This window comes from Nyctibius grandis, chromosome 8 (assembly GCF_013368605.1).
Source record: "Nyctibius grandis isolate bNycGra1 chromosome 8, bNycGra1.pri, whole genome shotgun sequence".
Lineage (NCBI taxonomy): Eukaryota > Metazoa > Chordata > Aves > Nyctibiiformes > Nyctibiidae > Nyctibius > Nyctibius grandis.
The window spans coordinates 46,062,579-46,075,898 of NC_090665.1; the positions used below are offsets into that span (position 1 = coordinate 46,062,579).

Sequence of the window (13,320 nt, forward strand, 5' to 3'; positions counted from 1 at the left end):
TGATTATGCATTTAAAAATAAAGCAGTAAGATTTAACTGCTGTTAAGCACATCTCCCTTTGAAAATAGCTTGAATGTGCATGAAAGCAGAACTTAACTTTTTTAATCATTTGAAGAAACATACTCTGTCTTCTAATTCCTGTTTATACTCTAAGGGCTACTGCAGACAAGGCAAGTAAGCTGGAATCAACTGTTGAAGTGTATCGTAAAAAACTACAGGATCTGAATGACTTCCGCAGACAGGTCAAATCTCTGCAAGAAACCAACATGATGTATATGCACAATACAGTCAGTCTGGAGGATGAACTGAAGAAAGCCAATGCAGCACGTGCCCAGCTAGAAACCTACAAAAAACAAGTAAGGCTGCATCTATACTTAAGTTGTTACTTTTTTCCTCAGTCATCTTACCTGAATAAAATTATTTTAATTATGTTTCAGTGAGAAAAAAGGGACAGCTTAATTTAACAGCCCGTGGACTTAACCTGTATTGTCCCCTTAGAATTTCTTATTTGTGAAAAATCCTTCATATTCTGCTGTTCCCTTTCTGGTTTTCCCTGTTTACTGAACTAGCAAGCTGAACTGTAGTTGCCCTCTCAACTGGTTGTCCATGGTTTGCAGGCTTTTCTTCTTTAGTTTAACTGAGGTGATTTGTGTGACTGGGAGAGCTTGTTCAGCTAGTACTGAGATCACTTGTATGTAATATTCTTAACTTTCTTCACAGAAGTTTATTTTAAACTGTAGAAGTTTTATTTCAGTTTCACTTATTTCAGTTCTAATTAAGAGATGCAGAAGTTAAATATTTAAAAAAAAAAAAAGCAAAAGACAAAACAAAACAAAAACTAAACAAAAAAAACCCCACAACAACAAAAACCCACCCCAAACACACACACTCCCATCCCACATACCTTCTCCCAAGCTTGGAGGACTAGCTGTTTATTTTGGCTGAACTTGGCAGGAGTGAAGGTTTTAACATAGCTTTTAAAGGTAGCATCTTCAAACATTCATGTGCTGAATATTGTCTTTTCATAAAAAGGTCCAGGAGCTTCATAACAAACTGTCTGAAGAATCAAAAAGAGCTGATAAGCTAGCATTTGAAATGAAGCGACTTGAAGAAAAACATGAAGCTTTAATCAAAGAAAAAGAGGTAAGTCTCTTGAATGAGAGTTTATTTAAGGACCTAATAAATCTCTCAAATGCTCTGAGGAAAACCTTCCCAGAAGTAGTGCTACCATAAAAATGAAGTTTAATGCCTCGTGTGTGTGTATACACATATAAATATACAACATGTCTTAAAATGTGTGTGTGTCAGTACTAGTCCTGATTAATGTTATTTGGTCTTGAAGTGGTGCGGTATGACTTAATTCCACCTCAAATATATCTTCTTAGAGACTGATAGTACAGTGTGATGCATTAAAAGAGACAAATGAAGAGCTCCGGTATTCACAGATGCAGCAGGATCACCTGAGTCAAACAGGTATTGCTTTATCTTCAGAGGCTCTTTTATGCATATTAGTGATTTCTTTAAGTTTGTTAAATTAAATTTCCCATGCAATTTCAGGTGTGTCTCGTGTTAAGAGCCATGAGAATCTGGCTGCTGAAATTCTGCCAGTGGAATATAGGTAAGACAGCAAGGTTGAGGTTGTTTTGGGATTTTCATGGGTGCGGCATAATGTTGTCTTTGTGAGAGTTCAATATTTTTGGCAACATGAGCTTGTATCCCACGTCTTGCTTTCCCTACATGATGCTTGTCTGGACCCCCATGTAGTTGTTAATTATTTCCCCATACTGTAATTACTTTGCATTCTTTCTTAAAAGCATATCAGATTGCTGGATATAAACTTTGGCTTGAAACATCCTCTTTAAGGAGCAAAACAATTCTTATCTTGCCACTGGCAGACAGAATAAATAAATAATACACAGCAACTAGACAGAACAGCTAAATATTACTAATATTACTTTTAAAGTCTGGCAGAGTGAAACACAAAGGCACAATAAAATCTGGGTTTGGAATGACTTAATTTAAAACTTTGTTCATATCTCTTAAATTATTGTGATGTTTGAAAATTGTAAGTTACCTTTTAATAAAAAATTACATTGTTACTCCAGCTATATCCTTAAGCAGAACTTGTTTCCCACACTTGAAGGTTGGGGGAGCAAACAGGAATATTACTCTTAGTCACCTTTTTCTTAATTAACAGTGGCTTTTTTGGTGTTTTTTTTGATTCAGAGAAATGTTTATTCGACTGCAGCATGAAAATAAGATGCTTCTATTACAACAGGAAGGATCAGAAAACGAACGTATTACAGAGCTCCAGGAACAGCTGGAGCAAAAGCACCGGATAGTGAATGAACTAGAAACTGAGAAAAGGTGATGGGTGAAACAGCATCTTAAAATATAGCAAAAAGTGATTTCTGGACCTTCAGAGCAGCCTTTTGGCTTGCATCTGTAGCATAGTACTGTGCAGGAAGCCAATTATCCTTTTTCTTTCACCAGTGTAATCATTAATGAAGGGTTATGAAGCAAGCAAGAGGGAAGTAGCTTAAATGTGGTGTTGTAAAATGTGGTGGATCTGTGTGTGGCATACTCTGAAGAAAGTGTTGCTTATAGGACGCTCTTCTTAGCTCTTATTGATTCTTGGTAGACAAAGAATGGAGGTAAACTCTATTTCTAAAGCTTCAAGCTAATGATGTAATACTGGGATACGGTCTGAATTTCTGTATCAGATAATGAATGATGAAAGCAGATTACTAGGATATGAGAACTTCGGGCAGTTAAATTTTCTCAAAACTTAAAATGATTCTAAGAATGTTTAATAAAGCTGCCATGTGTTTGTTTCAGCAGAAGTTCAAGTCAAACTAAAAGAACTTTAAATCAGTTTCTTTGTGGCTTAAGTCCTGCTTGGGTAAACCCTCTGAAAAATAGTCATCCAGACATGAAACAGAAAAACTTGTCTGTCTGTTGTATCTATCTAGATGGGTAATAACTGTCTTTTCTTCCTAAAAGGCTAAATAAAGAGCGTATTGGGGAGTTACAGCAGCAGATTGAAGATCTGCAAAAGACACTACAGGAGCAGGGATCCAAGACTGAAGGAGTAAGTGAAAGTTCAAGCTTCTTGACCTTGAAGACATCTTGCCACTTTTGTTCAAAATCCTTCAGTGTAACATTAAGTCCTCTGTTTAGATGTGCCTCTTTTTCTTTTTTTTTTTTTTAGTGTGTGTAGTGTTGATAACTACTAAGGCAGGGTCCTGGTTTGTTGTGTTGGTTTTTTGTTTTTTTTTTTTTTAAAGTGAGTTTGAAACGCACTGGTTTATGCAGCAATAAGAGTAAGCAAGCTCTGAAGCCCCTTTGGGTCACCCACCCCCCAACCCAAACAAACACACACCTTGCAAAAGACCTTACAAGCAAAGAACTTAAACAATTGAGGCTGTTCAATGTATTGTAAAAACTTTCTCTTGCCTTAAAACAACTCCCTCAGTTTAGGTAACACAGACTTGGCTCCACTGTATTCAGAGCAGATGAGTTTAGTCTCTATAGTATCAGCATCCATGACACCTACACACCAGCTGCATTTCAATTGAAAAGCTCATGCAATTCCTTCCCCCCACCACCTTAAAGGAACTGTAACTCTTCTACCTTCTACTTTACTTTTAAAAATCTCTAGTTTTATTATTAAATGATGGTATAGTGAGAATGATAGCTTTAAAGAAAAATAATGCTGGAACTGGTATCTGTGTGATGCAAGAAATATGAATGCAGTTACAGAAATGCATGAAAAAAATGCAGTTTTCTTAGGATTTATTTGGTTTGACTTATTTAAGTGTGCTAAGTATTCTTGGATGATTTATAAGAGCACTTTAACATTGCATGGTATGAAATACTGAAGTATAACTGAATTTTAACTCTTTCCTTTCATAGTCCAGCAACCTGAAGCAGAAACTGGCAGCACATATGTAAGTACGGCTCGTGCATCCACAGTAGCTTATTTATGCTAAATAATTTGGCTGTTGTAGCACAGAAACTGCCTAAGTCTTTGTGGGGAGGTCTTGTTTTTCTAAGCCACTGATTTGAGAATCAGGCATGTAGTGAGTTAAGTATTGGCATTCTAGACTTGTCTGCTCTGATCATGATAATCTTGTAATGCTAGTATCCACTGAACTGTCTCTTCACCACCAACAGCATTTTAACTGTTCTGATTCTACAACAGACTGCTGAAACCATCACTCTTACTGGACTCAAAACTTACTTCATTCCTCTGAAATAATTCCATCCTTTCAGCAGATGTAGTTCCTGCTAAGGAGATGCTGGAGGGGTTTTTTGTTCATTTTTGTTTCTAGTTTTAGATAAATGAGACTCAATTCAGAAGTCACGACACTTATGGTTCTTCAGAAATATATACTAATATTTCTATTTAAACTCAAAAGAATTGCCAGAGTTTAAAATAGTTGTTCAAATTATTGGCTTTGGCTTTCAACTCTTAAAACTGTGCATGGAACTATTTGTGAGCTTAATCCTTAGTCCAGCCTTGCATTTGTAGGGAAAAATTGAATGAAGTTCATGATGAGTTGCAGAAGAAAGAGGCTGATCTTGCAGAACTCCAGCCTGATGTTAGTCAGAACCGTAAGTTGTTTGTTTTTGGTTTGTTTTTGTTTGTTTTGTGTGTTGTTTTTTTTTTTTTTTTTTTTTAATGAGACTATGTTAAGTTTCTTCTGAAATGATGCCCATAGCCACTGGGCTATGGGGATACTTGTCTGGATAAACCTGAAACAGAGATGGAGGGAGGGTTTTTCTGCACACGGTGATGGGCAGGGAGAGGTTCGGGGGGGCTTAGTTTTGTTGAACAATACTCTGCAAAATGGGAATTCAGGGTCAGGTGGGACCTTATGGTACAACTGAAACAAAAATAAGCTTATTTGGGACATGGTTAAATCAAGAGAACACAGAAGCCTTGAAAGTACCATGTCTGTTTGTATTTTGAATGTCTTTGTTGATAATTTCTGTAAATAGCCCAGAAGATTGGAGAGCTGGAAGCAGCTTTGCGGAAAAAAGATGAGGATATGAAAGCAATGGAAGAAAGATATAAAATGTACCTTGAGAAAGCAAGAAATGTGAGTGGCGTATTTCTGAACATACATGTTCCTCCCTCATAAATTGTTAAACAGATTGAGTCCCCCTCCCCCACCTCCAAATTAAAATGAGTTGCGTTTTTAGTCAAATTACTCAACTGCAGTCAGTGAAGTGTATGAGAGAATGGGGCTTAGGCCAGAGCGTGAGATGCATTAACGATTCCTTTGTACCCTTTGAAATCTTCTGTTGTACAGTGTAACAGCCTGGTTTTCATCATACTTGCCTGACTAGTGCTCAGTCTGTTTTCATATTTCTGCTGTGAGCAAACGAGATGCAGAGCTGTGGAGAATCAAACCTGGCTTGTAATGCTTTTGTTTTGCCTTCTACAGGTGATAAAAACCTTAGACCCCAAGCTAAATCCAGCATCAGCAGAAATTATGTTGCTCAGAAAACAGATAACGGAGAAAGACAAAAAAATTGAATCACTAGAGGTAAAAACTTATATCTATTTAATAACTTCTAATGTGTTCTGCTGTCTCTGACACTGGACACTCAAGTTACTCTTTCCTAATGATCCAGTACCCTTCAACACTGCCTTCAGTTAGAAATGGCACAGACTGTCAAACCTAGAGATTTTTAGTTTGCCTTAATTGACCTTGTATCCTAGTACAAGTCTGTCAGAGCAGTGTACTTTTCAACAGTACAACTGAAACTCTAATTTGGATTCTTTCTAAACCCTCTAAAAAGCTATAAGTGAAATACTTCATAAGGCTAACAGTTTCGCTGTGTTACGGTAAGTTGTACAGAGCTGCAGCATCTGACCTTATTCAGTAGTAGTGTAACTTATTTTGTATGAGGGGCTAGGTATTTGAGCAGTGACTTGTTTAATTTACTAGACCTCTGATAGCTCAGTGGTTCCTTGTATTAGAATTCTTGAAAATATATAGAGGAGCAAAACCTGTTAATTCTGTAAAATCTGCTTGGCTGAAATCCTGAAAGGGTTGTTGACAGTAGTCCAAGGACCAAAAAAAAACGTGGGAAATTCTGCATTTGGTTTTGTAGCAATATTGATCGGCCTGTTTAGAATAGTTACCTGAGCAGATAAAAAAACTCCTCAACACGAGTTAGTAGGCTGAAAGGTCTGACTTTAAAAATGATGTGTCGTTGGGTTTCTCCTATGTATATGTACTAGCTAAGTATACTATATAACAGCAGTTCAGGAACATGGTAAGAATATTCAGCCACTAGAGGTATGTTCTTGTCTTTGAGATAAAAAAAATACTAAATTATTTTTAGGCTTTTCGATACACCCTAGACTTTCATGCCTTTTCCTCCCACATACCTTCGAAGTATATTTCTAAGTGGAACTGCAATTTGTATAAAGTTTAGCCTTTTCTTGACGTAATCTGTAACTTCTCTTATAGACATTTATGGAAGTATCTTTACTTAGGCTTGTAAGCCTTCTAGTTATTTTGCATATTGAAGCATTTCTGCTGCATGTGTTTATTTCACTCAATGGACTGTGATAAGTTTATGCAGATTATTATTTTTCTGTTTTAATTGAGATTATCTTCTCTATTGTCTGCTTGCAGGCTGAATACAAACTTGCTAAGTTACGTGATTACGAGGAAAAGCTAATTGTAACTGCATGGTATAACAAGGTCGGTCAAAAGTTCATTTTTTGGTGTCTTAGACATCAGAAAAACACATTTGCTGAATGTGACCGTTAAATCTTACATTGCCATTTTTTTAGATTACTATATACTAGTGAGAAAGCTACTTGTGGCAGAAAAATGGAACTTGCAGATTAGCATGGCCTCATGTCTGAAAACAGGGAACTAAGGAAAGGACCAAAGCCTGAGGGGTCCAGTTTAAAATGAGATCACTCTTCTACTTGCTATTATGACTTCAAGCCAGAATGGAAAATTGAGCGAGTTCTAGCTGGGATTTCCAATCCTATTGGGATAACTTGGGAAATACCAGCATTGAAATTTTTGAGAGCAGCGTAAAGGGAAAATATTTTTGTCAATCAACTATTTTATAAAATTATTTTATGTTTTTCTGCCTGTATTCTGTGTTTGGAACAGGAGACTTAAAATTTGGCATAAGCCATGACTTCCATGTTACTAATGTACTACTTGCTGCCACAAGCTTCCATCAGCAGGCTAAATTCCTGAACATTCAGTAGCATTTGTTGTTGAAGTTTTTGGGCTTGAGACAAAGCGAGGCCATGGTTCAAAAGGCTTCCAGACTCCTGCTTTAGCTGTTCAGTGTCTTTAGCACAGTATTTGTGCAATTAAGCTAGAGCCAGCTTCTCATCCTGCAGCAGTATTGCAAAGGTGGTTAGAATGTTTGAGGTTCAATTGCTGTGAAAAAGACTGGAGAAAGTTGTTCATCTTCATATGAAGCAATGTTTAAATAGAGTTTCATGAGGAAAGACTGGAATGGGAAATCAAAAAAGAAAAGTAAAATTAAATGGCTTAATAAAGGAACAACTTTACAGTAAGCTAAAATGTAACTCATTCTCAGCCTTGCTTCATGCCTTTTATGGCAGCAAGAGGGTATGTAAGAAATACATTAAAAGAAATTCTGTGTGCATACGAAGTAAGCATGAGCTTCATATGTGAAAGATGGCAAACTTTTTTCTTCTGTTTTTGCTATACTGTAAATGTTGTTTAACTTCTTTGCAGAGCCTAACCCTTCAGAAGCTCGGTATGGAAACAAGACTGGTTGGCAGTAGTGGTGCCTGCAGAGATGGTCCTGGACGCTCCTTCCTAGCTCAACAACGTCATGTCACCAATACCAGAAGGAATCTCACTGTTAAAGTACCGGCTGCAACATCTGATTAAGCCACAAGGACTGTGAGGAAGACTTATATGCTAAAGTGTCCTTAAACATTTTATAGCTTCCACTACAAAAGAGGAAAAGAGGAGGCTAGATGGTGGGCAACTGTAAATTCAACATCAGAACCTATCGAGAAGTGATTAAGTTGATCAGTGGTGTGTCTAGAAGGTAGCACATAGTTTTCCGAGTAGAAGTAGATTTAATAACTGCAGTATGTATTTACAAGCACAACTTAAAAGATTTATATTTGCCTTCAGAATATATTGTAAATATGAAAATTGGCACTATATATTTAAAACTTTATTTAATGGGTTTGGGTGAGAAAGTTGACTTTTGTAATGGGAAGATGTTATGCAAAAATGTGCTTCAGGAAACTGACAACATTGGGCGTTTTTGCTGGGCTCTTCTAAAACTAAATTTAAAAGATTGGTACCATGGTTTAAAAGATACTTTTTTTTAGAATATGAAGTATAATTTTTAAAAGCAAGGCAATACTTGCATATGTAGAAAAAGGTAAAAAAAAGTTGTAGTACCAGTTGACGATATATAACAGAAGACAGGATTTTTTTTGTCATCTCAAGTGAGAAGCAGAATTTCTCAGTTTTTTTAAAAAATAAAAGATTAAGTTTGTGTGTATACACATTAAGGAAAACCTGTCTTTAAGAGGTTGAATTCACTAAAGCCAAATAAGCTGTCTTTTCCTATGTAAGAAAAAAAAAGCTATTCTAATAATTCGAAAGTCTGGCTGTTTTAGGAGTCTGGTGTATTGGTACACTGCATTTATTTGCGGAGAGGGGGGTAGGTGGGAAGGAACCCCATTTATTTCCAGCTATGTATACAACCCTGTGCATAGAAATTAAATTTCCTCTTTTTTAAATGTAGTTTCACTTCAGTTACTCTGAACTGACTGTGCTAGGCAGAAGAATGAAAGAGGGCTTTGCTAGTTGTTGGCCGCAAAGATTGTTTGGTGGCAGGGAGAAAGGTGCATGAACTATAATAGTTTTGCAGTATCTAGATGGAAGAAGATGAAATGGGGATTGATATCTGAAGTTTGTGTGCGGGGAAGTTGCTACCTTTCACAAAACTTGTCACTTTATTTACCAAATGTCTTATTTTTGTTGTGAACTGTATTTTTAGAAAACTTGTTAATGTCCATTCTTCCTTGCAAACTGTCTAGAACCAATTAGAGCTATAGTTAAATAAAACAAAATTACAGTGACCCTTAAAGTGAATACACTTTAAGTATTTGAGGGTGCTGTACCAGTCCGTGATCTAATATAAAAGTCAACCATATGCGTGAATGAAAGCATGTGTGTGTCTTGACCATTAAGGCCATCTTTGATTTGAGAGTGGGGTTCAGCTTTGCAGACTTTGTTTTGCATTGTGAAATTTGAGTAGTGTTCCGTTTTGCATGCCCCTCAGTACGGCTTGTTCTTTGATTTCTTCCTTCCTCAGCATCTGAAATTCTTGACTGGGCATTGCATGCAATGCTAGAGAAAAGGGAAGTATTTGTTTCTCATACTTTGTTAGCATTGCTTCTTAGTTGTGGTGATAGTTTTACAGTGCTATACATTTAGGCATTCAAGAGTTTTCCTCTTTCAAAACTTCTGTCTACACGAGGCATCGTTTAAAAGCCGGTCTCATGCCAAATGTGGTATGAGCAGAGAATATGCCAGATGAACTGCCGTTGGACAGTTTTGTCTGTCATGTTGTGTTCTTCAGGACTCTATGCTTCTTTGGACTACCTCTTGGCTTTTGAGGTCTTTTATTGCTGCAGTGATATTACTGAGGTTTGTATTTTTAAGATAGAATTGCTTGTTTAATCTGCTAGTGGTGTGGGAGACGGTGGTGAGCAGTGGAACAGGAGACTAAGTCTTACGAAGATGCTTACATTTCTAAAGCCTGGTACCTTGATGTGTTCTAGTGAAATGTGAAACTGTCACTGATGGTGTTGGATGGGTCTCTTAACCCTCGTTCTTTACAGCATGGAAACTTTCATGGATGTTTGTCAAATACTCATCTACTTAGTAGGCTTGATGCATTTGTCGTACTTCTCACAGTAGCAGAGCTGTGTCAGTAGTCATATTGGGTGATGAATAGTGAAAAACTTAGAGGAAATGTCTTTGATGTACACTTCTCAAAACTGCAGACCCTGGGACCAAAAATGATCAAGAACCTCCGTATCATTTAACTGGAAACTTGTCTTCTGACTAGCGATGGAAGAATTGAAATGCGGAACTACAGACAGGGAACAGCCTTTTTCAGGGCAAGGTTGCCCCCAGTAGTCTTATTGGGGTTGCCAAAAATGAATTGGGTTTTCAGGTATTAGATAAAATTTAACTTATTTGGGACTTTTCCAAACTGTTAAAAGTTAAGCCTATGAATATAACTTAAGCGTTTCTTTGGGATGGAGAACCTGTTTAAGAGTGGCTGGTTTATAACTGGTTAAACTTGGGTTACGTCCTATGAATGAGGAACTGTAGAAATATTGGATTATAAGCCATGGTGTTGTATTCACTTCAGCTCACCAGACTGTGCAGAAAGGTTCATTAGAATAAGTATCATTTTGATACTAACTTCATTCATGTCAAACAAAAAAAGCTGCTAATGGTGGTGGTGTTGTGTTACAGCTGAGTTGTAAGCCACACGTAGCAGCAGAACAGCATCAATACAATGTTCTTTGATGCAATGTGCACTGCTGCTGAGGCAGGACAAAGAAAGAGGCTACTTGTCTCCGCTGCAAGATGAATTCGTATTGTGCCCAGACAGCACAGTTAGGAACAGATTCAAATTATGAGATGAAATCATTGAATATTGCTGAATTTAATCAGCATTATTAGTAACTTTAGCCAGTTTCCAGTAAAACGGGTAATAGAGATCCAAAGAAACAAAAATATGTTGTGATTGACATATCATTTGTTAATAGTTATTTATATAAGATTAAGAATAACCACTATGGAAGAGAAGTGTTTTGTAGCAATAATACAAATTTTGAACTAGTAGGTTCTTTTACTCAAGGTGGATCAGGCAGCAGTTTTGAGAAGATTCTTTTGCAACAACCGTATTATAGTGGATTAAGAAACGTTCACTGAAAATAAATTTTCACACAACTGATTTTTTTGTTCATTAAAAATATATATATATATGGGTATTCTATTTTCTACAGTATACACTTACTTGGAAATAAGTAATATAAGCAATACTGATGTTTTATTTAAGTAGCCATAAATAGTTTAGGTATTTGGAAATTAAAACAATTGTTTAAGAGTTGGTAAGGTTTCGTAAAGTAATTTTCTTAACTCTTGCTTTTTTCCCTTCCCCCACTAGTGAAGCTTGAGTGAAGGTTTGCAGTGTATCAGTGTCTACATCTTCTGTTTAAATGTAAACACTGTGTTGCATAGAACTTGAAAAATTGCACTAATTTTTAAACTTTTATATTCACATAAAGATTTTTAAAAGTAGTTCTTTGGTGTCTTTATTCCAAGCAATGCATTTAACGGTCTCTAGCTGATGTAAGCATCCGTATTTCTGGGCAACATATGAACTGGGTCTGCCTGTTGCTACAATTACACCATCTAAAATGTAATGTTGCAGGATATGTAACATCTCTGTAGAGTGAGTGTACGTGTGTTGGGCTGTAACAACAAATTGGAGTGGTGCTGCCTTCCCCTTCTCTTTTCAGTTCCTTCCTGCTTAGAGTTCTGCTCCCACCCAAAGTTGGTTGACACTACTCAGTCTGCTGACAGTCATCTGAGAAGCGGGGAAGGGACCTTGAGAAGTGAAAAGACTAAAACCCACTGCGAATTAGCTATAGCGTGACTTCAGTAATTGCTTATTGTTACTGAAATAAGTGAGGATCTCTGCCTGCTCTCCTCAGTCCCTCCTACGAGGACACAGAGGACAGGTACACACTTCTAAATCACCATGCTTGTTATTATTTGGAAAATAAAACTGCCTGCCCTCTTCAGTCTGCTTTGCAGGTTATTTATGTGCCCAGTTCTGAGTCTCGCTGATGGCTTCCTTGTTCCCTGAGCACTAACCTCAGCCCAGAAGAGATGAGAGCAGGCAGCTGTTCAGCCCTCCCGAGTGAAGATCAGCAGGGAGGAGGTGTCACAAGTTTCCTTCAGGGGCCCTCTTCCAGACCTGTTTTTACCACAGGTTTTCCCTTTCTCTGAACCATGCTCCTCAGCCTGACTATCCTGACCTTGGTGAGTAATGACTTTTATTGCCTTGGGCTGCTGCCCCTGTGAGGATGGGGAGCTGCGTGACACCTCGACGTGGAAGGGCCTTTGCACTGGCAGAGCCATCCCGTGGGTGTGAAGTGAATGGCCTGACACTGAAGAACCATCTTTCCTTCTTCCTGAAGCTGGAGGTAAAAGCATTTTCAGACCCTGAAGGACAAAAGCTGCAGCTGTGTGTTTGAGGGAGAAGGGAAGGGCAGAGGCTCTCGGCTGTGCAGGAAGCCTGAGCCAAGCTGCAGGATGTTTTCAGCCCGTGTGTGGTCTGTCACAGGACACACACCGGCAGCCACCACTGCCTTGCTGAGTGCAGAAGGAGCAAGTGAGGGGTGGTGTGTGTAGGGCAGCTCTGCTTCCAAGTGTGTGGCCATGAGAAGCTACGTTCAGTTGCAGATGGCCTGTGTGGAGCCTGGGTGTGTGACCCTGTTTGCTTACGGCTTTTCTGGTAGCTCCTTGAGAGCTGAGCACTGCAGCAGAAGGTTTCTGTGTTTAGGCGAGGGCTGTCCCTGGACAAGTGGTGCAGGAGTACAGCCCTGAGCACAAGGAAAGGGAGGAGGTGAGGCCACCGTGCATGGGAGACGGTTTCGGTAGAAAGGGCAAAATGTGCAAGGAGCTCTTGTGCAAAACGGTCCTGTGACGTGTGCTCTGCTCAGAGAACAGCTAACCCAGCGGAGACGTGGGGAGGGAGGGGGAGGGAGCTTGTGGTTATAGCAGCAGCCTGGGAAAGGAAATGGGACTCTGAGCCAAGAAGGGGAAGAACAGAAGTCAGATGACACCTGCAAGCTGGAAGTGCTTTGGGAGTAATGCTGCACACAACAGAAACTCATCGCTGCTCCCCTCTCCCAATTCCAGTCACGCAGGCCACTTCCAGCCTTCCCCTTCTGCTTCTCCCAGGGAAGGAAAAGAAAGAACATAAGGTCTAGAAAGTCAAAGGAACTTCCTTGTTTCTGCTGCAAAGGGAAAATGTGGGAGCCCCTTGCCAGGAGCAGGTCAGGTGGGGAGAGGAGGGGTGGTGAGCTGGGGCTGGGGCTGTCTCATCCCTCTTCTGGTGAGAACCTGGTCAAGTCTCCTGTGTTTTAGAAATAGGTTGGTTTGGTTCCCAGGACGTGTTCTCATGTCACTGATAACAGCAATAAATGCAATCATTTGTCTATCTTGGAACTGTTTCACCTTG

The 13,320-nt window shown here is 38.7% G+C and overlaps 1 protein-coding gene across 1 annotated transcript in view; it reads left to right on the plus strand.

Annotated features, from left to right (window-relative positions):
* Positions 1-11,320, plus strand: part of HOOK1 (hook microtubule tethering protein 1) — a 28,670-nt gene extending 17,350 nt beyond the window's left edge. Inside the window, exons 11-22 of the mRNA XM_068405940.1 lie at positions 155-356; positions 1,033-1,143; positions 1,386-1,473; positions 1,558-1,618; positions 2,227-2,367; positions 3,004-3,091; positions 3,916-3,950; positions 4,535-4,617; positions 5,005-5,105; positions 5,454-5,555; positions 6,657-6,725; positions 7,755-11,320. Coding sequence (XP_068262041.1) covers positions 155-356; positions 1,033-1,143; positions 1,386-1,473; positions 1,558-1,618; positions 2,227-2,367; positions 3,004-3,091; positions 3,916-3,950; positions 4,535-4,617; positions 5,005-5,105; positions 5,454-5,555; positions 6,657-6,725; positions 7,755-7,913 — 1,240 coding nt within the window. The 3' untranslated portion in view covers positions 7,914-11,320. The remainder of the gene's footprint in view (positions 1-154; positions 357-1,032; positions 1,144-1,385; positions 1,474-1,557; positions 1,619-2,226; positions 2,368-3,003; positions 3,092-3,915; positions 3,951-4,534; positions 4,618-5,004; positions 5,106-5,453; positions 5,556-6,656; positions 6,726-7,754) is intronic.
* The last annotated feature ends 2,000 nt before the right edge of the window (positions 11,321-13,320 follow it).